Here is a 26,555-nt window from a genome sequence, read left to right as displayed (position 1 = left end):
GGAAAGATCAGGTAAAATGTTTAAGCAAAAATTTTTAATTCTGCCTTGTTATTTTCAGACCCAAACTATTACTACCAGCTTTCCTCAAGAAAAGGAAACACCCCCTCCTGTGCCTAGGGGTTCAGGGGGAGGCAGTTCAGCCCCTCTCTCCTCCTTGGCCCTGAAGTAGCATATATATGTTCCAGTTTCCATGGGAACCCTTGTAGGTAATTTCTTCCTTTGTAGAAATAAGTTAGAGAAAGGATGAGAAGCAACGGTGAAACATATTATCATAAAAACTTATGAGAAAGATGCTAAACTCTAATAATTTAATTGGTAGCTGACAAAAGCCCTTGATATTAGCTATGAGCCTTTAGCTTCAAGCCAGTATCTTGATCTCAACCCCCAAACTCAAAGCCAACAGCATGAGTCATCCTCTGCACACTCTGCAAAATGACAACTGACAACGTGGCATAATTCTGATGCTTTTGTGCAATTTATTGAAGGTTTTCAATATCACTGAGAGCTCAACTTACTTACTTATTCCCAATTTGAAAATGAGAAAAACTACAGTTTTGAAAAGATAATAACCACTTAATACTATTTAAGTAGTTTATGACAGAACAGAATTTATTCTCCAAATACCCACTTACAAAACTTACATTTGATGTTTTCCATTCTTATATCCAAATAAAAAATATTGAGAAAGACTCAGTTCAGATATCATCAGGGATCGATTTTAAAGGAATTTATTGTCTTTGAAAGACTTGGATCAGAGATAATTTTATAGCAGTTAATATTTTCAGTGATTCTAGTTGAGCCTGGTTAGTGAAGGTAAAGAATAAAGCCATCTCTTCGCATCTTTGTTTTCAACATCATTGGTGGTTGACCAATTATGTATTCTATACCACTTTTAAACTTTAGCTTAAATGACAACTTCAGAATGTATATATTTATTCTATGTAACATGTTTAGACAAACTGAGCTCATTATAGATGTCTTAGATTTGCTTTTGGTGGGTTTTCATTAACAGCTTTGCAATACAATAACAATTTCACAGCAGCTTTTACATCTCTATTTTTTATGCTATAGATGATAGAATTTAGCATAAAAGTTCCTTCCCAATAAAATGCAGATGAGAAACTAATCTCTCGCTTGTAAACTGGCATTTCAAAGCTCTTGGGACTTGTATTTTGCATACATAAAAATGGTACCATGATCATCACAGTCAGAAGAGCTGAGCCATTGGAAAAGATATTGAGGTTTTTTGTGACTGAATTCTTTTCAAAATTGTGTACAGTATGAACATAAAGGAGGGAAAGATAACCAGATGCTGAAGAACCAGGAAGGCCATATTTGACATCATTAAATTAAAAACATTGAAGGATATGTCACTTCATGGTAATGTGAAAGAAGATGAGATCTCATATAAAAAAGTAATTAATAATGTTATTCCTTCAGAACTTCAATCACCTGGCACAAAAAAAAATTGTACATTTTTTGTCTAATTACAGCAGAGAGCCATAACACAGAAACCATCAGAACACACACCCATCATCCCCAGCAGAAAACCTTCTATTGCCCCATTGCAAATCCAAAGAATATTTGCAAGAAACATACAGGGGCAAAGAAATAGAACTTCAGATCAGACTTGCTTATGAATGTCAATGCAAAAATACTCAATAAAATTCTCACAAAACTGAATCTAAGAACACATCAAAACCATCATTCACCACAATCAAGTGGGACTTCATCCCAGGGATGCAAGGATAGGTCAATATATGAAAATTTATCAATGTATTATACTACATAAACAAACTCACATTAGATGCTGAAAAACCCTTCTAGAAAATTCAACACCCCTTCATGGTAAAAGTCTTGGAGAGATCAGGAATCCGTGGCATGTACCCAAATATAATGAAAGCAATATATAGCAAACCAGCAGCAAACATCAAATTAAATGGAGATAAACTTAAAGCAATTCCACTAAAATCCAGGACAAGATAAGGCTGCCCACTCTCTCTATATTTGAAGTTCTTGCTAGAGCAATTGGACAGCAAAAAGAGACCAAGGGGATACAATTTGGAAAGGAAGAAGTCAAGGTTTCCCTATTTGCAGATGATATGATAGTATACATTACCAACCTCCAAAATTCCACCAAAGAACTCCTACAGCTGATAAACAATGTCAGCAATGTGGCAGGATATAAAATTAACTCAAATCAGTAGCCTTCCTTAATACAAATGATGAACAGGCTGAGAAAGAAATCAGGGAAACAACATCCTTTATAATAACAAATACTATAAAAATATCTTGGTGTAACTTTTACCAAGCAAGTGAAAGATCTGTATGACAAGAACTTCAAATCCTTAAAAAAATAAATCAAAAGAAGACTTCAGAAGATGGAAAGATCTCCCACGCTTATGGATTAGTAGCATTAATATAGTAAAAGTGACCATTTTACCAAAAGCAATCTACAGATTCAATGCAATCCCCATCAAAATTTCAACACAATTTTTTACAGACATGGAAAGAGCAGTTCTCAACTTTATATGGAAAAACAAAAAACACAGGGTACCCAAGACAATTCTCCACAATAAAAGAACTTCCAGGGGAACCATCATCTCTGACCTCAAGATGTACTACAAAGCAGTAGTGATAAAAACTGCATGATATTGGTACAGAGACAGGCAGGTCAATCAATGGAATAGAATCAAAGACTCAGAAGTAAACCCACACACCTATGAACACTTGATCTTTGACAAAGAAGACAAAAATATACAGTGGAAAAAGAACATCTTTAATAAATGGTGTCAGTCTAACTGGTGGTCTGTATGAAGACCAAAAATAGATCCATATTTATCACCTTGCACAAAGCTCAAGTCCAAGTGGATCAAGGACCTCAACATGAAACCAGATACACTGAATCTAACAAAAAGAAAGTGGAAAAGAGCCTTGAACTCATGGGCACGGGGTGGGGTGGGGGGGATATCCTGAACAGAACACCAATGGCTCAGGCTCTAAGATCAACATTGATAAATGGGATCTCATGAAACTGAAAAGTTTCTGTAAGGCAAAAGACACCATCAATAGGACAAACTTGCAACCTACAGATTAGGGAAAAAAAATTTCACTAACCTTACATCTGACAGAAGGCTAATATACAAAATATATAAAGAACTCAAAAAGTTAACCTCTAAAAAAACCAAATTACCCAATTAAAAATGGATTATAGTACTACACAACAGAAGAATCTTTAATGGCTAAGAAGCACATAAAGAAATGTTCAAAGTCCTTAGTCATCAGAAAAAATGCAAAGCAAAACGACCCTGAGTTTCTCACATCAATCAGAAAGGCTAAGATCAAAAATTCAAGTGAGAGCATTTGCTGGTGAGTATGTAGAGAAAGAGAAACACTCCTCCACTGCCAGTGGGATTGCAAACTGGTACAACCACTCTGGAAATCAATCTGGTTGTTCCTCAGAATATTGGAAATAGTTTTATCTGAAAACCCAGCTATACCACTCTTGGCCATATACCCCAAAGACACCTCACTGTACCACAGAGACACATGTTCCACTATGTTTGTAGTAGCCTTGTTTGTGATACCAAGAAGCTGGAAACAACCCAGATGACCCTCAACCCAAGAATGGGTACAGAAAATATGGTTCATTTACACTTTGCATTACTATTCTGCTATTTAAAATGATGATAGCATGAATTTTGCAGGCAAATGGATGGAACAAGAAAATATCATTCTGAGTGAGGTAACTCAGACTCTAAAGGACATGCATGGTATGTACTCACTGATAAGTGGATATTAGCCACAAATACATAATACCTAGGATGCAATCCATAAACCTTAAGAAGTGAAACAAGCAGAAATGCCTAAGTGAAGATATTTGAATCCCACTTGGAAGGGGATGGAAAATCATCACAGGAGGCAGAAGGAGGGAGATACCTGGGTGGGAGAGGGGAGGGGGGAAAGGAGAACAGGATCAGGTATTGGTGGGGGGATCAGGAGAGAAGCCCAGAGGGCCAGGAGAATGAATGGAAATAGGCAGCCTTGGTGGGTGGGAGATGGGGAGAACTTCTGAAAAGTACCAGAGACCATGGAAGAGAAAGACTTTCAGGACTCAATGGGGGTGACCTTAACCAAAATGCCCAATATTGGAGAGAGGGAACTCGAAGAGTCCACCTTCAATAGAAAGACAGGGCCTCAAGTGGAGGGTCTAAATTATTAACCCACAGTTAAAATTTCTGACCCAGAATTGTTCCTGTCTAAAAGAACTGCAGCGGCAAAAATGGAGAAGAGACTAAGGAAAAGGCGGTACAATGACTAGCCCAACTTGGGATCCATCTCATGGGAGTGGGGGACAAGGTCTGACACTATTACTGGTGCTATGATGTGCTTACAGACTGGAGCCTGACATGGCTGTCCTCTGAGAGGTCGTACCAGAAGCTGACTGAGACAGATGCAGGTATTTGCACCCAACCATTGGACTGAAGTCTGGGACTCCTATGGTTGTTCCTACGGAGAGTGACCCAATGGGAAAAACCAGCAGTCTCAACTAACCCAGATCACAAGGAGCTCCCCGAGACTGAGCCACCAACCAGGAACATACACAGGCCAGTCCAAGGCCCCTGGCACAAATACAGTAGAGGTCTGCCTGGTCAGTCCTCAGTGGGAGAAGATGTGCTTAATCCTTGAGATTCTTGAGGCCCCAGGGTAGAGGGAGGTTCAGGAGTGGGGAGAGCACAATCTTGGAGGCGAGGGGGAGGAGGAACGGGATTAGGAACTGTGGGAAGGGGAACTGAGCATGCCGGGGGTGGGGGGGAGGACAACAACTGGAATGTAAATAAATAAAATAATTAAAAAGAAAAACGAAAAAGAAACATATGGGAAGGAAATAATTTTTTTGAGATTGGGCTCACCAGTGTTGAAGGAACAGAACAAGTTGTGTAGCAGACATCCAGAAGAGAGGTTGCCCAGGAAGAAGTACACGGGCATATGAAGAGGGGAATCTACGATGAGTACTACAATCAGAACACGGTTGTCAGAATCATTAGGTACATAACCAATCTCAAAACACAGAAAATGATCTTAGTTCTAGCTGTCCAGAAAGATCCAGAAGAATTCATTTCTCCACAAAAGTGAACGAGGGTTGTCCTATCCATAGCGCATCTTTCAGGAAGTCAAAGGAGGAGCCATGTTTTATATAGACATAGTATAAAACATGCCTATGGAAAAACAACACATGTAACAAATATCTTATTGTTATTCTAGGGAGAAAGTGTTTTGAAGCATTGACATATACTTAACTTTAATGGCATTTACACCTAAAATAAATACCAGGACCTTGAGAGTGTCTGTGCCAGAGAGTTAATATATGAAGATTTATTTAGGATCAGAAACAAATTTGAAAAGGATCTTCATTACTGAGGATGTTTGAGTTTTCCATACAGACAACTAAGTCATCTCCTCATTTCATAAATCTCAGTGAGAGACCAATGAGGGCAAGAGAACTCAACAGAGACTGGATATTCAATAACAATTTATAACAGAATGGCTCAGATTAAAGAAATCTATACATTTGTCTGTCAGCCTAAAACTGGTCTTCCAATAAGTTTAATGTGTATTTTCATAGGATGGCCATTTCCTCACAGCAAGTCAATGTGCCTACACTGCAATCACATCTATCCAGGGTTGACACACATGTCCACTGTGAATTACATGGATTGTCACTGAGGTGTTTAGCTTGCTTTCTTTTTTATTATTTCTGGTAGATTAATTTCATAAAAGGTGCCATGACCAATTACTTTGGAATAAAAAAACCAGATAAATAATGAAATAAATAAATCAACAAGATAAAGGCAAACCCCTTAAAGACACAAAAGAAAAATAAACTTGAACTGAATAAACGAGGTATAGATTTAGATAGGTAGATAGTACATTATTTAATTATGGTGATTTATGAAAGTCTTCTAAACTATAATGTAGATGTTAATACTTAAAGCATGACTGTGTTCTTCCAACTGATGTCTCAATTACAGTGAAATATTTGAATTCTGAAAGACAATAGCTTACTCAATATAGCAAAAGTGTATAAAAACATGTACATATCACAAACCATGAAACATGTTCATTAAAGGTGTTGGAATGATAGTAAAGTCATTTTTACACTGAAATAACACAGGATAAATACTAAAAGAAGAGACTGCGGGTATGGGAAGGGAACACAGATGTTTAACAGAAAAGGGGGGTTGGAATGATGTAGGTAAGATGTTCATGTACAAAATTTTCAAAGAAAATATAAAAAGAAAGATTATAGATGTGCAGGACCAACAGCTAAATAACATTTAACAAATTTCTACAGATGGATACATGAAGGTGTGAGTGATGAATAATATTCCCAGGTTATTGTTTAGGAACACTTAATAACAGTATTCCTCACTCATCTGGAGCACTAGAAAATGACAAGAGATGCCACATGAACTTTGAGCAACGATTTTCTCAGAGGAAAGCTAATTGAATATACAGGACAGTTTATGAATCCAGGCTTTCTGTGGCTATGTAGCCATGTGACATATAAATTGTGATATGCCTTAATTTATGGATGCAAAGTGTGGTTATCAAACTTGAGCAGTATCTGTCTAGGTCTGACAAAAATAATAATAAAATAAAAATTAAAAAAACCCTTTCTGAATTCAGAAAAGACTAACTAAACAGGAAGCTTTATTCTCTTTTTGGAGGTGGCTTCATAGGGAACGAAGATAAAATGAAATGAAGGCATTTGGCCAAGTAGAGAACAAACGAGGGAAAGAATAAAGTTTTTCATTTCCCTCGGGACAAGAAGTAAACATAGAAATTGTTTTTTTTTTTTAAGCAAAAAAATTAAAAGCTACCAGATGGCCAATGAGAAGATCCAGAGAAAGCAATAGCTGAAAAGTGAATGACCCTGGATGGTTGCCCATGTTTACAGGTGGATAACCGTGACCCTTGGTTGAGAGACATCTACCGGGCAAATGAAGTTAATTACTCTTGCCACTCCTGGGGCCTAGAACAGGAGTGTTTTTTTAATTTGAATGTTAATCATCTAATTAAGACACTTCATGTAAAATTCAACAATATGCTGAATAGAATCACAGACTCATTAGATCCATTCTCACCCATAAAAAGTGGGTGACAACAGACCTGTATTTCTGCGTGTGTCCAACAGTACTTTATATAACTGGGTGTAAAGAGGGAAATAGTGGCCACACTTACATTGTTGCCAACTTTGTGAGTCAGTTACCTGGCTAAATCCAACAGAGCAACTCCAAGGAGGATAATCAGGATGAAATAAATGTAAGATAGAATAGCGCACAGATTGCTGGTTTTATAAACGAGCCTACAGAAAGCTCTTTAGCTTGCTCAGACGAAAGTATACTTTGGGGTTGCAATGGTATCCTTGGGAAAATTGGCATTTGAGATCCAAAAACCTACACCCAGTGAGTGAACAGTCGTTGTACAGCACAACCGTTGTACAAGCCAACACTGACAGAGATGTTCTAAAACACAGTTGGAGCAGTTTGAACTAGTTCCTGATTCTCCTTCTGCTCCTGAAATGTCCTTATCATGGACAATCAGCCCTATCTGTCTTTGCTGAAGCTCCATGTGAGTACACACTACAGCATCTCACATGTTCTGTTAGAGGTGGTAGTGAGCAAGAATGAGGTGTTTAATTTGAAAATAAGGCCTGTCTCGAAATTTAGAAAAGCAGTCAACATACAGTCTAAATTATCTCACAGCAACAATGCACTAGAAGTAATTATGGAGTTTACATGGAGTTTCAAGTGTCCATGTCCTGACCCAGTCCTCTCTAGCATTATCCAGTTACTCAACTATCAGGAATATCATGTCATATATTGCAGTTCTAAGCAACTACAGTTTTAGCATGTGGGTTTATGTTGCTTACTATACAATCATCCACACATATCTACTGATGTCATAATATTAGGCATTGCTATATATACATAACACATGAGTCAGATATAATATGATCATGTCCAGGACTTTCCTCAAGATAATCAGGAGGATGAAAATAAGTCAGTATGGATGAGGAAGACTCACGGGGCTTTGGTGATTTGGTGATTACATTAGCTTTATAATTTGCAAATAGAGCTTTATAATTCTTACTGTGAGATGTGTGTGTGTGTGTGTGTGTGTGTGTGTGTGTGTGTGTGTGTGTCTGATTTTGGTACGAGTAGACTGCACTCCCATGTATGTGTTGAAGTCAGAGGATATCATAAAGAAATTCATGTTCCAGAAATTCCTTGAAATAAACATGTTACCCTTCATTCAAGCTTAAAACAAACTTTCACACTAATGAGATGCAATGTTCTTGTTTATTTGTACAGAGAGAATTACATCTTGGCTTGAACATTTGGTATAGAAGGATGTAGATTCAACATTTTTCAGACTTGGGTGATCGTTTGAACTTATAATCATCAATGTGAGAGAACACTGTTCTAAAAATACATACATTAAAAGTAGCAAAAGTATCTTAGAGCCATTTAAAAGTGTTAGCATTTGATCTTACATTCAAACCAGCACACTTTTTAATGGTTTTTAACTGAAACCCAAGTCATCAACTAAGCCACAATTTTAAAATTAAATATTCTGACGTGACTCAAGTGAAAGGGTCTACTGCTCTGATGCTTACATACTGAGCAGGCACAGTGGGAAATATTGAAAGTCTTTGCTTGCCATAATTAAGCCATTGTGTTTCTAAAACGGAGAGAGTCAAAGAAAGCCTGAGTGAGGTAGTCCTGAGTAAATGTGTGCGGTTCACATGGGTACAGCCATGTCGAGGACGCCAGGACTTCTGACCCATGGGACAATTGGAATCGCTTTTATCTGTATGAGACAGGCTGAAGTGGGATGGCAAAGGCCTCCTCCAGCGTCCAAGTAGGAGCTGGTGAAGGATGAATCACTGTATGGGAACAGTAGCTGTAAGGGCTGTTGGTCCGCATCAGCTCCACCACTGGGCACGATTCGGAAGCCAGGGAATTTGACTGTGATCATCCCACACTGCCACCACCAAGGGTGTAGGGAAGTGCATCGCTCTGGGGGGTGCGGCAGTCTGTGATGAGAAAACCAGAGCTGGCTCTGGGTCCCTCGACCTGCAAGGACACGAAAACCAGAGCAGTGGGGACAAGGCACTGCTGGGAGTCAGGGAAGAACAGATAATGCAGTCAGGGGCCTGCAGACTGTGAACAGCATCTAGCCCAGGGCGGGGTGGGTGGAGGATGATTGTCTTTATCTTGGAGGATGGAGGCAGGCTTGGTGGCAGTTGTAGCTGGCAGCACAATGAAGCCTTCTGCAGGAGATTGGGCAGAGGCTCTGTAGAGGAAGGCCTTCTTCATGGTTCCCATGGCAGATCTTGGTGAAAAGAGACATTCCATGGTTCTAAACAGTTTATTGTCATGGCAGGAAGTGGATGCATAAAACCATACCCCACTTCTCAGGGTGGGCCTGAGATTAAATACCTTTTAGAGGGAAGACTGTCTGGGAAGGGAAGCTTATTGACTAAGACTTTCAGGCATTTAGATACCTCATTAGCATGGAGACCTCCGTCTTGAGCCTACTTGACTATAGGACACGTTTCTTTTATGTGAGAAACATGACATGTGTTGGCAGGGAGCTGGGAGCCACCTAAGCCTCAGTCAGGGGTGTGCCCACAGAGTCTCTAGGTCTCGACCTGCTCTACCTTACCAAACTTCCTGGGATGGTTTTATGTCCAATAAGTAGTCACTACAGTTCCATCTCCTGGATCTTTGCAGCCTGAGATTTTCTACAGAAACTAGCTTTTCTGCACTATACCTAATAAACAGGACTGAAGTTTCAAGTTCAGCAGCAATGGTTGCAGCATCACCTGACTCCAGCATCCCTGTGTGCAACTTTGTGTCTCTATGTATATGATCTTTCCTTTCTCCGTTCCTTTGCCATCCCGAGTCACCACTACAGGACCCAAACAGCTTGGGACTAGGCACTAATGGGACTGAAATCATCTGAAGTGAAAGCATTGCAGTTCACATTGCAGTTCTGTGGTGAGATGGCATGCTTCATGCAAAGAATGCATGTTGTGTATTTGACACAGAGGCACGGTGATATCATATAGGAAAAGGTACCACAAATACTTCAGATGCATTTCGTATTGATTTTGATTAACTTTCGGTCACTGGGAATTTAGAAAACTTGTACTACATGTTTACAACTTTTACACTCAGTGAGTCTCACATTTGGTGTTATAAAGCCACCTAAGAAGTGGGTGTGTTCCACCTGACAGGAAGCCTGCATGTAAGTTGGGGGCATTCTTGATACTGTGACAAAAATTTAAGATGAGGTTTGAGGAGTTGACCAAAACAAAAGAATGTTTTCGTATGCTTAAAGTCCTGTAATTGTCAAAAGTGATAGACATCCCATCAAGATATCTCACTCAGTAAACAAGTTTGACATATGTCCCGCCCCTTGATCTATATTCTGGAAGGAAAGAATCAATTCATGCAAGTTGTTTGCTGACTCCCACCTCCACACAGGTATTCCCCTGCAAAAAAAAGGAAGAAAGAAAGAAAGAAAGCTAGTTTTTATTAAAGTGAAAGACAAAGGTTTACAAAGAGTGAAACATCCAGAGAGATGTTAGAATTATGTCAAATACCTTGCAAGTGTCTTCAAACTTTTTCCTAATTATAATGACTATCATTGTAAATTTTAGAAGTAACACAACTCCATTGGTATTTGGCATGACACTCGCAATGGCTCCTTACTCTCAAACTCTGAACCTACTTACAATAATTTGAATAGGATAAAGAGCATCAATCCCATGTTCTAAATCCCCTTGTATCATCAACACATTAGTAACATTTTTTTGGTAAATGATTAACAAAAGTAGCTGCCTGAACTTCTTGTGTCAAAGCAATTTCAGAAGCAGTGGTGCTAGCAATTAATGTAATCAAAGCTGTTATACCAGCAATAGTCAAGCCCACTACCCTCTTGCTTCTGCTTAAAGCCTGACTCACTTCTATTATTTGCATGCTTGCACACTTTATTTTTTTTCAGAAAACCAAGGTTCTGTGAAAATACTCAGGTCAATAAAACAAAGATTAGTTGATAGAGACCCTTTAACAGACATGCCAGGTTTCAACACACTAACACAATTAGAAAGTGGACAATCAATGCAACTTACATTAAATACTGTAGAAGAAACAAAAGTAATTTTAATACTGATAATTAAAAGAGCCTTAACACATGCACTAACCCTTGTTGGAAATCCAGATCCTGTCCCAACTTTATCTCTTGCTAACATAACATCATAGAGGACTGCAGCTAACTTCCAAATATGTCTCTGAAAATCTCCAGATACAGTCTTCCAAATGAAGACTGTTATTCCCAGTATTGGATTGATTTCTAGACTAGTATGTGATTGAGTCTGAATAACTAATCACATTTAAGAAAAATACAAGAATCATTATAACTTCTCTTTTTGACTCTCTGTCCCACAAGTTCTAAAACTTGAGGCAAGGCAGCTTGTCCTATCTGGGATATAGGCAAGTAAAGGTGGGTCAGAAACATATGTCCAATACAGTTTCCCAGTCACCATTGTTGGGGCACTCAGCAAGCTCACAGGGCAGCATCATTCTTTGTCCCAGTATCAGCATGTCTCAATCACTCTGGCAGCCACCATGCTCCTTCAGCATCCTGCAGAAAAAACAAAAAAAAAAAAACAAAAACAAAAAAAAAACCACAAATATGCCCTCTTCCCCATATTATATACCTGATCAGGATCATGCCATATGCCAGTAAATGGATCCTACCTTTTCACCTAGGCATAAGTATGCCTAGTTGTAGGGTGCCATAGACACTCAGCAGAAAGCTCCTTGGCATCCAAAATTTTTTATTGGATATTTTATTTATTTACATTTCAGGTGTTGTCCTTTTTTTCCATCCCCCCCCCAGAAACCCTCTATCCCATTCCCCCTCCTCCTGCTTCTATGAGGGCATGCCCCAACCCAATCACCCACTCCCACATCCCCACCCTCGAAGTCCCCCATACTGGGGCATCCAGCTGTCACATGACCTAGGACCTCTTTTCCCACCAATGCCTGACAAGGCCATCCTCCTCTACATATACAGCTGAAGCCATGGTCCCTCCCTGTGTGCTCCCAAACTGCTGATTTAGACCCTGAGAGCTCTGGTTGGTTGGTATTATTTCTCTCCCATGGAACTGCAAACCCCTTCAGCTCCCTCAGTCTTCTGTCTAACTCCTCCATTGGGAACTCCTTGATCAGGTCAATGGTTACCTGTGAGCATCCATCTCTGTATATGTCAGGCTCTGGCAGAGCCTCTAAGGAGACAGCTATATCAGGCTCCTGTCAGCATGCACATCCTGGTATCCTGGTATCTGCCTTTGGTGACTGCACATGGAATGGATCCCCAGGTGGGGTAGTCTCTTGATGGCCCCTCCTTCAGTTCCTGTTTCACACATTGTCTCTATATTTGCTCCTATGAGTATTTTGTCTTTGGTCTTCCTTTTTCATGAGCTTCATGTGGTTTATGAGTTGTATCTTATGTATTGCAAGCTTTTGAGCTAATATTGACTTATTGGTGAGTGCATACCATGTGTGTTCTTTTGTGATTGGGTTACTTCACTCAGGATGATATTTTCTAGTGCCATCCATTTGTCTGTGAATTTCATGAAGTCATTGTTTTTAATACCCGAGTAATACTCTATTATGTAAATGTACCACATTTTCTGTATCCATTCCTCTGTTGAAGGACATCTAGGTTTCTTCCAGCTCCTGGCTATTATAAATAAGGCTGCTATGAACGTAGTGGAGCATTTGTCCTTGTTATATGTTGCGGTATCTTTTCAGTATATGCCTAGGAATGGTATAGCTGGGTACTCAGGTAATACTATGTCAGATTTTCTGAGGAACCACCAGACTGATTTTTAGAGTGGTTGTACCAGCTTGCAATACCCCCAACAATGGAGGAGTGTTCCTCTTTATCCACATCCTTGCCAGCATCTAATGTCACCTGAGTTTTTTATCTCATCCATTCTGACTGGTATGAGGTGGAATCTCACTGTTGTTTTGATTTGCATTTCCCTGATGACTAAGGTTGTTGAACATTTCTTAAGGTGCTTTTTGGCCATTCAAGTTTCCTCAGTAGAGAATTCATTGTTTAGCTCCATAGCCCATTCTTTAATAGAGTTATTTGATTGTCTGGAGTCTAATACCTCTCTGGATGTTTTAACATTGCATAATGAGATTATGAATTTAAAGAATGCTGCTCTGCTGAGATTTGTAATCTTTCTTCTTCCTGAACCTGTGAGAACATCTCAGGGAGATGTGAAAGCATTTCTGTTGGCTTTTTGCCATGTATACCCACCTTCATCTCTTCTAGACTACCTCCTCTGCCAGCCTGCTTTCTTGAGGATGCAGCAGGCCTCAACTCATCAAATCTGATGCTAGTTCTTCCAGCTACCCAAGGACCCCAAACCCTAACCAACTCTCTTTCTGATCCTTACCTTAGGTTGTGTTCCCTCCTGCGGGCAGTATGGAAATTCCTCCCGCCACTCATTGAACATCCCCATTTCTTCATCTTCCTTGATCTCTTCATGCAGATGTGCATGTGGAAGATGTGATTAATATGAATGGGGTGGACAGGAGAGGCATATATCTGGCTCTAATAATGAGTGGCTTTGAATAGAAGATGTGTTATGAAACAGTAGCTTTGATACCTCACTTATGGCACCTGAACTTCACTTACCATGACACTGACCTCAGTAATCGTATTTTCCAACTTAGTAAAACTTGAAAGAATACTTGGAACTTGACTTACTTGGTTTATCACTAGCAAGTCAACTGTGGATTTGAAAGAATGGGTAGTCAAACCAAAAAAATTTGTTAGGGTTTTGGAAATAGAAATATTGGCACACTTGTCTCTCTGTTTCCCGAGTTTGGATGCAGTCATTCCATAGTGTTTCCACACAGCCCATCTGATGCACTTAATTCAGACATTACCAAGAATAGGATTAAAATCGGAATTTATGGTGTTTGAGAGATCAAGACATGTTTGAAGATCCATTTGGAGCAAACTCTATCCTCAAAACTGTAGCTGAGCACAACTAGTGAAGTGAAAGAATGAAAATATCAGCCGGGAAGTGGTGGTACACACCTTTAATCCCAGCACTTGGGAGGCAGAGACAGGTGGATTTCTGAGTTTGAGGCCAGCCTGGTCTAGAGAGTGAGTTTTGGACAGCCAGATCTATACAGAGAAACCCTGTCTTAAAAAATCAAAATAAAACAAACAAAAAGAAAAAAGAAAATATCTCCCCCTAACCAAGGGTTCTCTTTTTTATTTTATTTCTGAGATTATAATTTAATTACAATGTTTCTTCCTTCTCTTTCCTCCCTCCAAACCCTCTCATGTCCTTTCTCTCAAATTTACAGTCATATTAACTAATTGTTATTGTATGCATGTATATTTTCTTTTCCTTTATCACTAACAAATATGTATATTTGTATACATAAATTGTTAAATAAAACCTGTTCAGTCTGTATAATACTACTTATATGCATGTTTTCAGGGATTACCATTTGGAACTGTACAACTAACTGGTGTGCTCTTCCCTTAGAAAGGCTATGTCTCCCATCCCCAGATTTACTGAATTGCTTGTGGTTCTTTGTGAGGGGTTGCAGCATTGTGAGTTCTTCCCTGTGCAGTTCGGCATGTTTGTTGGTGTATGTCCTCTTGGTTCAGGTCATATTTGGGCACTCCTGTTGGTGAGACTTTACAAGTGTAGCTTCTGGTGTTACTAAAAGGTACAATCTTACAGCAAGGTCCCTGATACTCCGGCTACTACAATCATACAGCCACATCGTTGGCAATGTTCCTTGAGCCGTCAGTATGGACGTGTTCGGTAGATACATCCAATGGGACTGGGGTCCACACCTCTGCATATTTATTAGTGGTAGTTTTCTCTAGTGGTCTCTGTCTGTTGCAAAAGAAAAGTTTCCTCGATAAGTGAAAACTCCACTTCTCTGGGGGTATAACAACAGAGGTATATAGACTGTTCTCAGAGATTTAGCTGCTTTAGTGGATGTAGAGTCGCCTCAATAATGACAAATTCATTAGCACTGGGTAGTTAGCCTGATTTCTAGAACCAGTCACGGTCTCCCTTTTGTTGGGCGGGTGTTAAGTCCAATTAGAGAAGTGTTGGTCACCACACAGGCATGTATGCCATTACTATGCCCTTATGGTTACTGTGCATACCGTTCATTGAAATGGCTCATAGGCATCAGAGCTGAGTAAGACTGTTGATTGTCTCCCTCTTTATCCAGCTTGCATGGTGTTTTCTGGAACCATAAAAGCTAGTCATCAGAAGGAAGCTTTTGAGTCCAGTTCAGTGGGCGCTTAATCCTGTTTCAGAAGTTCATGGTGTCTTCAGTACTAGGGACTTACCTTCCATCTTTGGGAGGTAACCAAGTAGCCAAGGATTTTCCAAATTGAATAGATAATTGATTAAAATGTTCTCACAGATTTGCTGCTGAGTCAGTCTCATGCCTGCAACACAAAAACCTGTGTTTGCGGACGTCTTTATGGAATGCACTTTCGTTTCAGTATGTATTTTATGGCAGCTTTAACATCCTTATTCCTCAAGCTGTAGATGATCGGATTCAGCATGGGGGTAACTACTCCATAAAATAAAGAAATGATCTTATCTGAAGTTTGGAACTTCTCTTCCCCAGTCAGATCTTGAGACTTGGGTTTTGCATACATAGAGAAGATGGTTCCATAAAATATGACCACCACAGTCAGGTGGGCAGAGCAGGTAGAAAATGCCTTGCGTCTCCCTGTGGCTGAGTTCATTCTCAAGATCGTGTGGAGGATGAACAGGTAAGAGAAAAAGATGACTAGTATTGGAAGAACCAGGAAGGCCATATTTGATATCACCATGGTAATGATATTGAGAGATATATCAGCACATGCCAGCTTGAGGACAGCTAAGACCTCACATGTAAAATGATTAATAACATTATTCCCACAGAAAGGCAACCGCATGGCAAGGGATGTCTGCACAACTGAATTGATGCCACCAGAGAACCATGATGCAGATGCCATGGATATGTACACTTCTCTGCTCATGATGATGGAGTATCTCAGAGGGTTGCAGATGGCCACGTAGCGATCAAAAGCCATCATGCCAAGAAGCAAGCATTCTGTTGATCCCATTGCAAATCCAAAGAACATCTGCACTGCACAACCGGAGAAAGAAATGTTTCTTTTCTTTGAAATTAGGCTTACCAGTGTTGAAGGAACAGAAGATGTTGTGTAGCAGATGTCCAGGAAAGACAGGTTGCCCAGGAAGAAATACATGGGCGTGTGAAGATGGGAATCAAAGATGCTCGCTATGATCAGAACACCATTGCCAGTTAGAATCACTAGATACATGACCAGAACAATAACAAAGTAAATGACCTCAGTCTTTGGGTATCCGGAAAGACCCAAAAGAAGGAATTCAGAGACAAACGTTTGGTTATTTTTATCCATGTCAGCCACGGTCAACCATCATTGGACAATCTACCATAGCACATATCCACTGCCCCCAAAACAAATGGTACAAAGTACCTGAAAAAATCATTTTTTCATGTATTAGAAATGGCTCATTTCTTAATCTCTGGTATTGATATCCCCAATAATGTATGTTATTGAATATAGTAATATTAAGTATGTTGGAAGTATGCATGCCCATTGGCAATAAGTGACTATCTATCCATATCAGATGCACATTCAAAAAGTTATGCTTTCTATTGTTGAGAAACATTCCTAAAGGGAAATTTTCAAACCCCTGGCTAATTACCCATTATACACTTGACTTCATTTCACCTGCCCTAGAAAACTAGCAATGAAGAAGACAAAACGAAAGTCTATTTAAAAAAAAAAAAAAAAGACTGTAATTCTGAATCAGTGGTTGATAATAGTCAAAAATTTTTAACAACTTTTATTTTTTGAATAATATTTCTTTTATGCCTGATGTTACATACACTATTAATCCTTTTAATTGCATATTACCAACATCTACTCACAAAAAATTAAGTGGTATAAGCTAAAATTTAACATCAAATCAAAAACGTAGCTGTTACCTTCATATTTTAAGCCTAGTCTTAGCATTTTGTGTGATTATTCCTATGACAAGACCATTACACAGACCAGATTTACAAAAATGTGATGGGGAATCTTGGCAAAGCATGACACAGTTCATTTTTTTATTCTGCAGCACAAGAGTTCATTTTGGCAATTTACTTGTTTAAAACAATGATAGTAGTAATGAAAACCTCAAATAAACACAAAGTTGATGCATTCAAGGCTTCTGGCTTTTTTCAGATTCAAATATGTTTCATTTTGCCGAATTATACAGGCTGGCATAGACACCTTGAGAGATTCAAGAACAGTAATTCTTTCACATTTTATAGACAACCACAGATTAACATAATAATAAATATTAGAGAAATTTAAAGACACATTTTTAAATATATAACCAATTTGTACCAAACTACTATAATGTTTCAGAACATTGCTAGTAGTTTACTTTGAAACCAATCTCATTCTAAAAATAATAAGTGTTAATAATATAAGGAATTGCCACTATGAGTTTGGCAATGGAATTTAGAGTACCAAAAAGGTGTATAGAAAGATATATTGTGAAGACTAGTATTCTGTATCTTCGGTTAAAATTATACATTTGCAAGAAGGTTGATGTTTATGAGAAATAATCATCAAAGAAGACTAAAAGGAATGTTCTGGACATTCTGGATCTAAAAAAATGGAAAGGATTAAATAGGTTAAGAAAAGAAAAAAAGATAGGCAAATGTCATATGAGAAGCTGAGCCAGAGTTAAGAGAAGGCAGATTGGCTGCCCATCCATTTATTTGAGGCTGCCTCTGTGAGGGTGTGATGGTAAGTGTACCTAGGAAAGTAGTAAATGGAGACCATTGAAAGCCTTGCCTGACTGGTAACACTAAAACTGTCTATAGAAATTCTATTGTCAACAACAGAGAGCAGTCAGCAAGAACCAGAGAGAAATTTGTCACGATGGTGAATGAACTGTATTGATTAAACATTGCCCAGAAAAAACAGGGCAATGATTTCACACTTATCTAATAGCACTTGATAAATCAAATTTCCCTGCAAGTGAATTTCAGAAATTGCTCAAGAGACACTGGGTCACATGCATTAGCAGAAGGATTCATACAGAGACATGAAAAGGGAAGGAGGCATGTTGACTCACCAGGACATGTGGCCATGCTGACTCCTATCATAGTGGAGTCCAGGCATATGGAGACCATCTTTCTCATCCAGACAAATGTCATGCCTGTGCCTCTTAGATGACTTGAATGGCTTCTCCTGTCACAGATCTCAGTCTTTTTCTCCTTGGTTGAAATCCCATCACCTACCCAAAGCCACCCAGAACTAAGCCTGTCTTGCCATCTTTGGTTTTTCTTCTGCTCCTGACACTCTAAGTGGGTTCACTTCTGGGTAGAAAATAAGTAAGAGGAGAAATCAGTGTGTCTGCCTTGTTTATACTTTTCCTCAAGCACAGTGACTAGACACGGTGCAGGGTTTCTACTGAATGCAACAACTTTTACTTTTAATGTACCCAAATTGTTCGCTAGTAACAGACTTTGATTATCTTTTAGCTTCTTTTAGCCAGTACTAACAAGCAACAATCTTAACTAGATACCCACTAGTGTCAGCACTGATGGTAACAGAGGTACCCAGCACTCACTGAAGCACATATGAAATAGATTTAGCACCAAGGAAAGGTACTCAGACTAGAATTACAGCTTTGGTTTGAGAATCCCTCTCATTTTATAATCTGTTTTGGATTTACCTAACCTTTTCCATATATTACATTACATATTATAACAGAAAAAGTATGTGGAAGTTTCTTTAAAGATTAGTAGTTTAAAAATTACAATATAAGGTAATAATTTACAGAAGTATTTGGGAAAAATAAATTACTTGATACATGGCTTCTGGCCATTTGTATTATTAATGCATAATAATGAATGCCTTTAATTACAGAAAGGCTTTAATTGACTTAATTGACTCACCCTCAGAGTGATGAATTTTCACCCCTTATAAGAACCAGTTACATTTTTATAGAATTAGCTTCAGTGTTCTGAAGATTGAATAAATATGACAGATTCCATAGATGTGGCAGAATAAATATTTGTTATGCAACAGCTATTATAATTGTTCCCCAAATCCCAAAGCAATTTAAAGTTGGAGGGAGGGATGTGGGATAGAGAAACTTTCAGGCAATAGGGATGGTGTCCCACAGACCCAATTAAGTGTAGCTGAGAGTGTACTGTAGCTGCATAAACACTGAAGAAGTCACTCCATTCCCAGTGACTTTAGGGAAGGGCAGCAGAAGTACAGTAAACAAACTCCAAAGAGTGGGAATCTCCATTGTAAAGCACAACTAGAAAAGCAAATATAATCTAAGAGGTTATTTATTTAAACAATTATGACTATTATTAAATGTTATAACTCAACAAGTGATCTTAGGGCTGAAGACATGGTTCAGCAAATAAGAGTATGTACTGTTCTTGCAGAGGGTCTGAGTACAGTTCCAGGGAACCATATCAAGCAGTTGACAACTGCTTGTAATTCCAATTCTAGAAAGATCTGATGTCTTCCTGCATGACACTTGTACTACCAAGCACACACACACACATACACACACACAAATTTAAAAGTAAAATCTTTATTTTAAAAAATAAAAAACACTGACCACACACTGGTGAACCATCATTTAACCTTTTCTTTACTATCTCTTTATTCATTTGTTACATTAATTTCATGGATAATTTCATTACCAGCCATTTTTAATGGAAAAAAAAAACAATGTAATAAATATGCCTACAGGATGCACTGATTTCATATGGTAAGGTCACAGAATTTGGGTGTTGTTTGTTTGTTTGTTCATTTGTGGGTTTTTTGTACTCATGGTAAATAGTTTGGGAGGAATCTAGAGTATTATTAAACCACAGTATTTGAGGAATGTCTGCAAAACAGACATATAGAGGCTGTCTGAAAATTCTCTAAGTTCTGAAACAGAATCACTTTCTTAGCAGAGCAGGCACAATATTGACACATACAGAGAGAGAGAGAGAGAGAGAGAGAGAGAGAGAGAGAGAGAGAGAGAGAGAGAGAGAGAGAGTTTTTTAAAGTTGTAGAAATGATACAGTAGCATTTACTTTATCAAAGATGAGTAAGTTATGATGGGAAATGTTAAAACATTTTAGTAAAACAGTGATATTTGAATAATAAAACCTGTGGAATTCAAGTTGTCAAGATTGTTACATGCATTGAGACTCCTGTGTGCTTTCTTTACAGCTTTCCTATCAATTACAAACTATTTAAAATTGTAAGATAATTTAAGTAAATATAAATGAAAATACATCAATGTAATGTTTATATTTTTCAATTTAGATATTTTAAATTGAAAATCCAATGAATCCTTCTGGTTCTACTTTCTAGTTACTCACTGGTAAACAGCTATAAACTGGTGAAACTGAAGACCCCCATACTTGGGAGACCCTCCCTCAAGTCTCAGGAGATCACAACCACCCAAAGATCACAAGAAACCATACCTGGATGCAATCAGCAGAGGCTTTATTAGGGAAATTGGCCGGCGGTCAAACCACAAGCTCTCTCTCTGAAGAGCAAGGTTTGGCCCAGAGTGATGGGTAAGGGGTCTTCTAAAGAGCAAAACCACAAACCAGGGGAGTGGGGAGGGGGTGAGGGGTTGCCAAGGATACATAACATAAGAATAGTGAAACATTCCAGAGAAACCCACCCTGAAAGGTTAATAGCCATGACACTGTGTCCCACCCTGTCATTTACCAACTATTTCAGATTAACTGTCTTCACTTCTTCCGGCTATAGCCCCACCTAGGTGGCAGCATCTTTATCTGTAGTCAGGAATATGTCTTCCTGCCTTGGGCCTCTCCCACGCATAGCATAGTTGGGCCTACTGCCTGAGGCTTGATTCAGGGAATAATGTCCTCCACCCAGAATATGCTCCGGGGGAAGTGAAGGCCTGAAATCTTATTTTCAGTTCCTCGTTCTGGAATCTGCACTTTTCCTGCTTAGGTCTAAGGCAAAAAATCTACACATATTTCATAAAATGGCCTTTATAATTTTTTACTCTACAAAACAAAGTTCAAAGTCATAATAGCTCTTAATATTTTAACGAGTGAGTAGGAGCTCTAATATCTAATATTTAAGGTGATAAATGTTTCTAAAATGTGTCTTAAGCAACATTTTATCTTTAGAAACCAACAATAATTCATTACAACTTTAATTGATTAAGTCAATTTGATAAAGCTATTTGCTACCTATGAGCAGGTTCTCTGAACACTGAAGACATGATTTTTGATGTAGCAATTTGCAAGGATCTCAGGTCTGGTAAAACAAATACATATTAAACACACATAGCACATGAAGATTACATTGTTTTAAAAGAAAATTTTCTTACAAAATGCTTAAAGTGGCAATATCTCTCAATTTACATAATTAATATATATGTAAATATGTATATATGATGTCCAAGTTTAAATAAAATGCCAGAAAATCTTGTTACTTTTTAAAAGTTTTTTTTAGTTATTTACTTTACATCCTGTTCACTGCCTCCTCCCAGTCACCACTCCCACAATCCTTCCCCCTTCCCCTTCTCCTCCGAGTGGGTAGAGGTGCCCCCTTGGGTATCCCCCTACCCTGGCACATCAAGTATCTATGAGGCCAGGAGCTTCTTCTCCCACTGAGGTCAGACAAGGCAGCCCAGATAAATGAATATAACCTACATACAGGCAATAGCTTTTAAGGACAGCCCATGCTCCAGTTGTTTAGGCCCCACATGAAAACCAAGCTGCACATCTGCTACATATGTGTGGGGAGGCCTAGGTCCAGACCATTTATGTTCTTTGGTTGGTGGTTCAGTCTCTCAGAGCCCCAAGGGTCCAGTGTGATTGACTCTGTTGGTGTTCCTGTGAGTTCCTGTTCCTTCTGGAGCCTGCAATACTTCCTCCTGTTCTTCCATAGAGTACCCAAGTTCCATTCACTGCTTGGCTGTGGGTGTCTGTATCTCTCTGAGTCAGCTGCTTGGTGGAGCCTATCATAGGACAGCCATGTTAGACTCCTGTTGCAAGCATAACAGAATATCGTTAATAGTGTCAGAGACGGATCCTTGTCCATGGGATGGGTCTCAAGTTGGGCCCATTATTGCTTGGCCATTCCCTCATTCTCTGCTCCATCCCCTGTCCCTGCATTTCTTATAGACAGGATAAATTTTGGGTTGAAACTTGTGGGTGGGTTGGTGTCCCTATTGTTCCACTGGGATTCCTGCCTGGCTACAGGAGATGGCCTCTTCAGGTTCCACATCCTCAATGGTATGAGTCACAGCTAAGAACATCCCCATTGATTCTTCGGTGTCTCCCTTACCCCATGTCTCTGTCTCTTTCTGGAGATAACCCCTACCTTCCCATCCCTGTTACTTGCAGATGTTTATTCATTCTCGTGGCCATCTAGCCAACCCTTCTGTCCCTTCCCACACCTGACTCTAAGCCCACCCCATTCCCCTCCCTATATCCTCTCCAACCCAGTTCCCTCCCTCAATCTGTCTCTTATGACTATTTTATTCCCTCTTCTAAGTGAGATTCAAGCATCCTCGCTTGGGCCTGCCTTCTTGTTTACCTTCTTTGGGTCTATGAAGTATAGCATGGGTACCCTGTATTTTATTGCTAATATCCACTTATAAGTGAGTACGTATCATGCATGGCCTTTGGGGACTGAATTGTCTTACTTATGATGATATATTCTCAAGATCCATCCATTTGCATGCAAAATTCATGATGTCTTTGTTTTTAATAGCTAAATAGTATTCCACTGTGTAGATGTACCATATTTTCTTTATCCATTCTTCAGTTGAGGGAAATTTAGGTTGTTTCCAGATTTTAGCTATTACAAATAACACTGCTATGAACACAGTTGAGCAAGTGTCTTTAATAGTATATTCTTATATCAAGATTTTAAAATGAGAATTGCACTATGAAATATGCATATATATATACAAAATAAAAATTACTTGTATAATTTTCTCCATTTTCTTTGCTAAGCAGAGCGTTATGCTTTCCTGGAAAAGCTAAAGAAAACCTGTAACATTATATTGACTTATGATAGGCAACTCTATACCAGCATCAAGAGCGACTCTGAGTCAAACAGTATTTTACCTTCATTTTCCAGGCTTCACTTTTTTCAGAGTAAAATCCAGCAGAAGCTTAGAGTTCACAAACTATGCTCATATTTACAATTGAATTTAGCAGTATTTCTGAGTGTCTATTATCTGCAAGACAATAAAGTCATTATAATTACCCTCCTTGAATTTTTAACACAATAGGATAAACAGACCTATGAAGGACTGAATGTAATACAACTTGATGAAAAAACTTATGAGCAATCTTACTGCATTTCTATAGTAATTTCCACTTCCTCACTTTAATGTGCCGAGTAATTCTAAAAGAGCACAAGTCATTCATTAGAATTTAATGCCTTATGAAACTATCAGTGTACAATCTAACATTAAAACTCCACATAGCTATGTGCAGTGATGTTTCTCGGTGTTAATTTTTCTCTACATCTCTCCAATTCATCTACCGATTAAACCATTTCTAGCTTTGTTTTATCCAAAATTGACCACTGTCTCTATTTTGATACTGAAATAATTGTGTTCTCATTTTAATCTGAATCAAATTTTTTCTTACTCAAAGATAGATTGATTAGAGTGGACGTTTGCAAAGCTAGCTCACAATTGGTTTAGTTTCGAGGAAATCAGGATCTCCAATATATTTTAAATTCAATATCACTAGAAAGCTAAACTATTACCTTCACATGTTTCTCATCAGATCAAACACTGGGAATACTATTAGGTTTTAAGGGGAGAAAAGCGGAGCAAAATTTTATTTAAAAAATACTCTGCAGAGTATAAAACATAGAAGGGGGCTGGTCAGATGGCTCGGAATGTCGAACAAAAGCCCTTGTCAAGTAAAACCAATAACCTGTGTTTTATCTCAGGAACCCACAGTGGAAGAAAGCACAGGCTCTTAAAAGTTGTTCTCTGATCTTCAACGGGAACCACAACATGCATGTGACTATAGCTATACAGGCACATGGGCTTGTATGCTTGCCTGCACGCATGAGCATGCGAGCGCACTTTTACACACAATGGTAGTAATTAATTAGAACTTGAAGGAAGACAAAGAACAAGGAAGATACTGAAGTACTCAAGATGCTCATCACACAGACTTCCTCAGGCAGCAGATGGGAGTGGGAGCAGAGACCCACAGCCAGAAATTACATAGAGAGAGTCTAAATTGGAGGTTTGCATTCAGTCTCTCCCCTCAGAGATCAAGAAACCCCTCAAAGGAGGGAGAGGAAGAATTGTAAGACTCAGAAGAGATGGAGGACACCAGAAAAACATGGTCCACAGAATCAACTAAGCAGGATTCACATAGGCTCACAGAAACTGAAACAGCAACCACAGAGCCTACATGAGTCTGCACTAGGTCTCTGTGTGTATGTCATGGCTGTTAGCTTGACATTGTTGTGGGAGTGAGTGTCTCTCCGACTCTTTTGCCTACACTTGAGACTTTTTCTTTTGTTGGATTGTCTTGTTCAGTTTCAATATGAGGGCTTTCACTATGTATTATTTATTGTATCTCATTTTGTGCTGTCTGGCTGTCCTCTCTTAAAGACTTGCTCTTTTTTGAAAAGGAAAGGGAAAGGGAGTGGATATGGGGAAGAGGGATGTGTGAGGAAGCTAGGAGGGATGGAGAGATAGGAAAATATTGTGTGAAAGAAGAATCTATTTTCTTCCACATTTATTTATTTACTTAGTTATTTAGTTATTATTCTTCCCTCATGCAATATATCTTGACCATAGTTTCTGCTCCCTCTGCTCCTCACATCTCCCACTATAGTCTCCCCCAGATGCAGTCTTCCTCCAGTTTCCCTTCAGAAAAAGTGAGGCTCCCATGGGGTATCAACCAAACACAGCATAACAAGTTACAATAAGACTAGGCACAAACTCTTATAGCAAGGCTGGGCAAGGCAACCCAGTAGTAAGGCAAAGGTCCCAAGACAGGCAAAAGACTCAAAGACACTCCTCACCCCCACTGTTAGAAGTCCAACAAAAACACTCAGCTACACAACCATAACATATATGCAGAGGACCAGAGGACCAAGCACAGACCCATGCAGGCTGAAGCCTCTGTGAAGTCCTATGAGCCCTGCTTAGTTGATTGACATCAGTGCCTTGCACTCCTGGTGTCCTCTACCTGTCTGACTCCTGGAATCCTTCCTCCCTCCCTCTCAAGGCACTTGGCCAAGCTCCATCGAATGTTGGGCTGTGTCTCTCTGCACCTGCTCCAGTCAGTTGCTAGTTGAAGCCTCTTTGATGACAACTGGACTAGGCACTAATCTATGAGTATAGAAAATATTATTTGAAATCAAAAGACTATTTTCTGATTTTTTCTCCTTTTATTCTTCTCTCATATATTAAATCTGGACCTCTACTCACCCTTCCTCCAGCCGCTCCCCCATGTCTCTCTTCTCCCCCAGAACCACTCCCCTTCCACATACGCTCTGCCTAATGTTTGGCTGTAGAACTCTGCCACTGCTTCCAACAGTTGTTGAGTAACGTCTGTCTGGTCTCTTTGATGATGATGATTCTGCTAGGCTCTGGTCCCAGCACATTCTGCAGGCAGGATGAAATGTAGGTCAAAGATTTTGGAGTTGTGTTGGTGTCCCAGTTGAGATCTTGCCTGGTTACAAAAGATGGCTGGTCCAGACTCCATGTCGCCCACTACTAGGCGTCTTTGCTAGGGTCACTCTTAGATTCCATGTAATTTCCATTGCACTAGGTTTCCATCTCGCCCTGAAATGCCCCCCAATTCCAGTTGTTCCTCACAGTATATTCTCCCTCCCACTCAAGACTCTATTTTCAATTTAAAAAGACAAAAAAAAAAAAAAGAGAGAGAGAGAGAAGTACTCAAGAGAACTTTGAGTGGTTTCGAAAGGAGACAAATACAATTAGCCAAGAATGCCCTGATCCGGTTAATTAAGCATGAAAAGTAATTTGAAATTTTACCGGCATGCTGTAGAGCTGGAAACAGATACTTGGTTTTTGTAGTTTATCCCCTACATGTGAAGTATCTATTGGAGCCTGGTGAAGAAAATCAACATTTTATATAATGAAGAGACAAATGACAATAACTGCTTCATGTTTACAATTTATGAGCACCTAAAAATTGACACTTGGATAAGATGAGGGTGAAGTATCTAAATTTGTGATCAATTTATTATGTAGAGTCTGACTCTCCCCTGAAGACATTCTGTGTTTGCCTGTTTATGAAAATAATCTATATCGGGCTTAAATCATCCATGCTATATTTTGCCTATATTGCTAG

The 26,555-nt window shown here is 39.1% G+C and overlaps 1 protein-coding gene across 5 annotated transcripts; it reads right to left on the bottom strand.

The window, feature by feature from the left end:
* Positions 1–14,365: 14,365 nt before the first annotated feature.
* Positions 14,366–19,261, bottom strand: LOC117709121 (olfactory receptor 13C3). Of its 5 annotated transcripts, none has more exons than XM_076934974.1 (3): positions 19,140–19,240; positions 18,314–18,557; positions 14,366–16,653 (listed from the first exon to the last, which is right to left on the bottom strand). In XM_076934974.1, the coding sequence occupies exon 3, from the start codon at positions 16,573–16,575 to the stop codon at positions 15,622–15,624; it is 954 nt and encodes a 317-aa protein (XP_076791089.1). In that variant the 5' UTR covers positions 16,576–16,653; positions 18,314–18,557; positions 19,140–19,240; the 3' UTR covers positions 14,366–15,621. The 5 variants fall into 5 exon arrangements, 4 of the variants coding, with proteins under 4 accessions (XP_076791089.1, XP_076791090.1, XP_076791092.1 ...); XM_076934975.1 differs by having other exon boundaries at positions 14,366–16,433; XR_013110675.1 differs by lacking the exon at positions 14,366–16,653 and adding an exon at positions 16,663–17,840.
* Between the last annotated feature and the right edge of the window lie 7,294 nt (positions 19,262–26,555).

This window comes from Arvicanthis niloticus, chromosome 5 (genome assembly GCF_011762505.2).
Source record: "Arvicanthis niloticus isolate mArvNil1 chromosome 5, mArvNil1.pat.X, whole genome shotgun sequence".
Taxonomy (NCBI): domain Eukaryota; kingdom Metazoa; phylum Chordata; class Mammalia; order Rodentia; family Muridae; genus Arvicanthis; species Arvicanthis niloticus.
The sequence above is the reverse complement of the archived record's forward strand: the minus strand, read 5'-3'. Positions and strand labels throughout refer to the sequence as shown.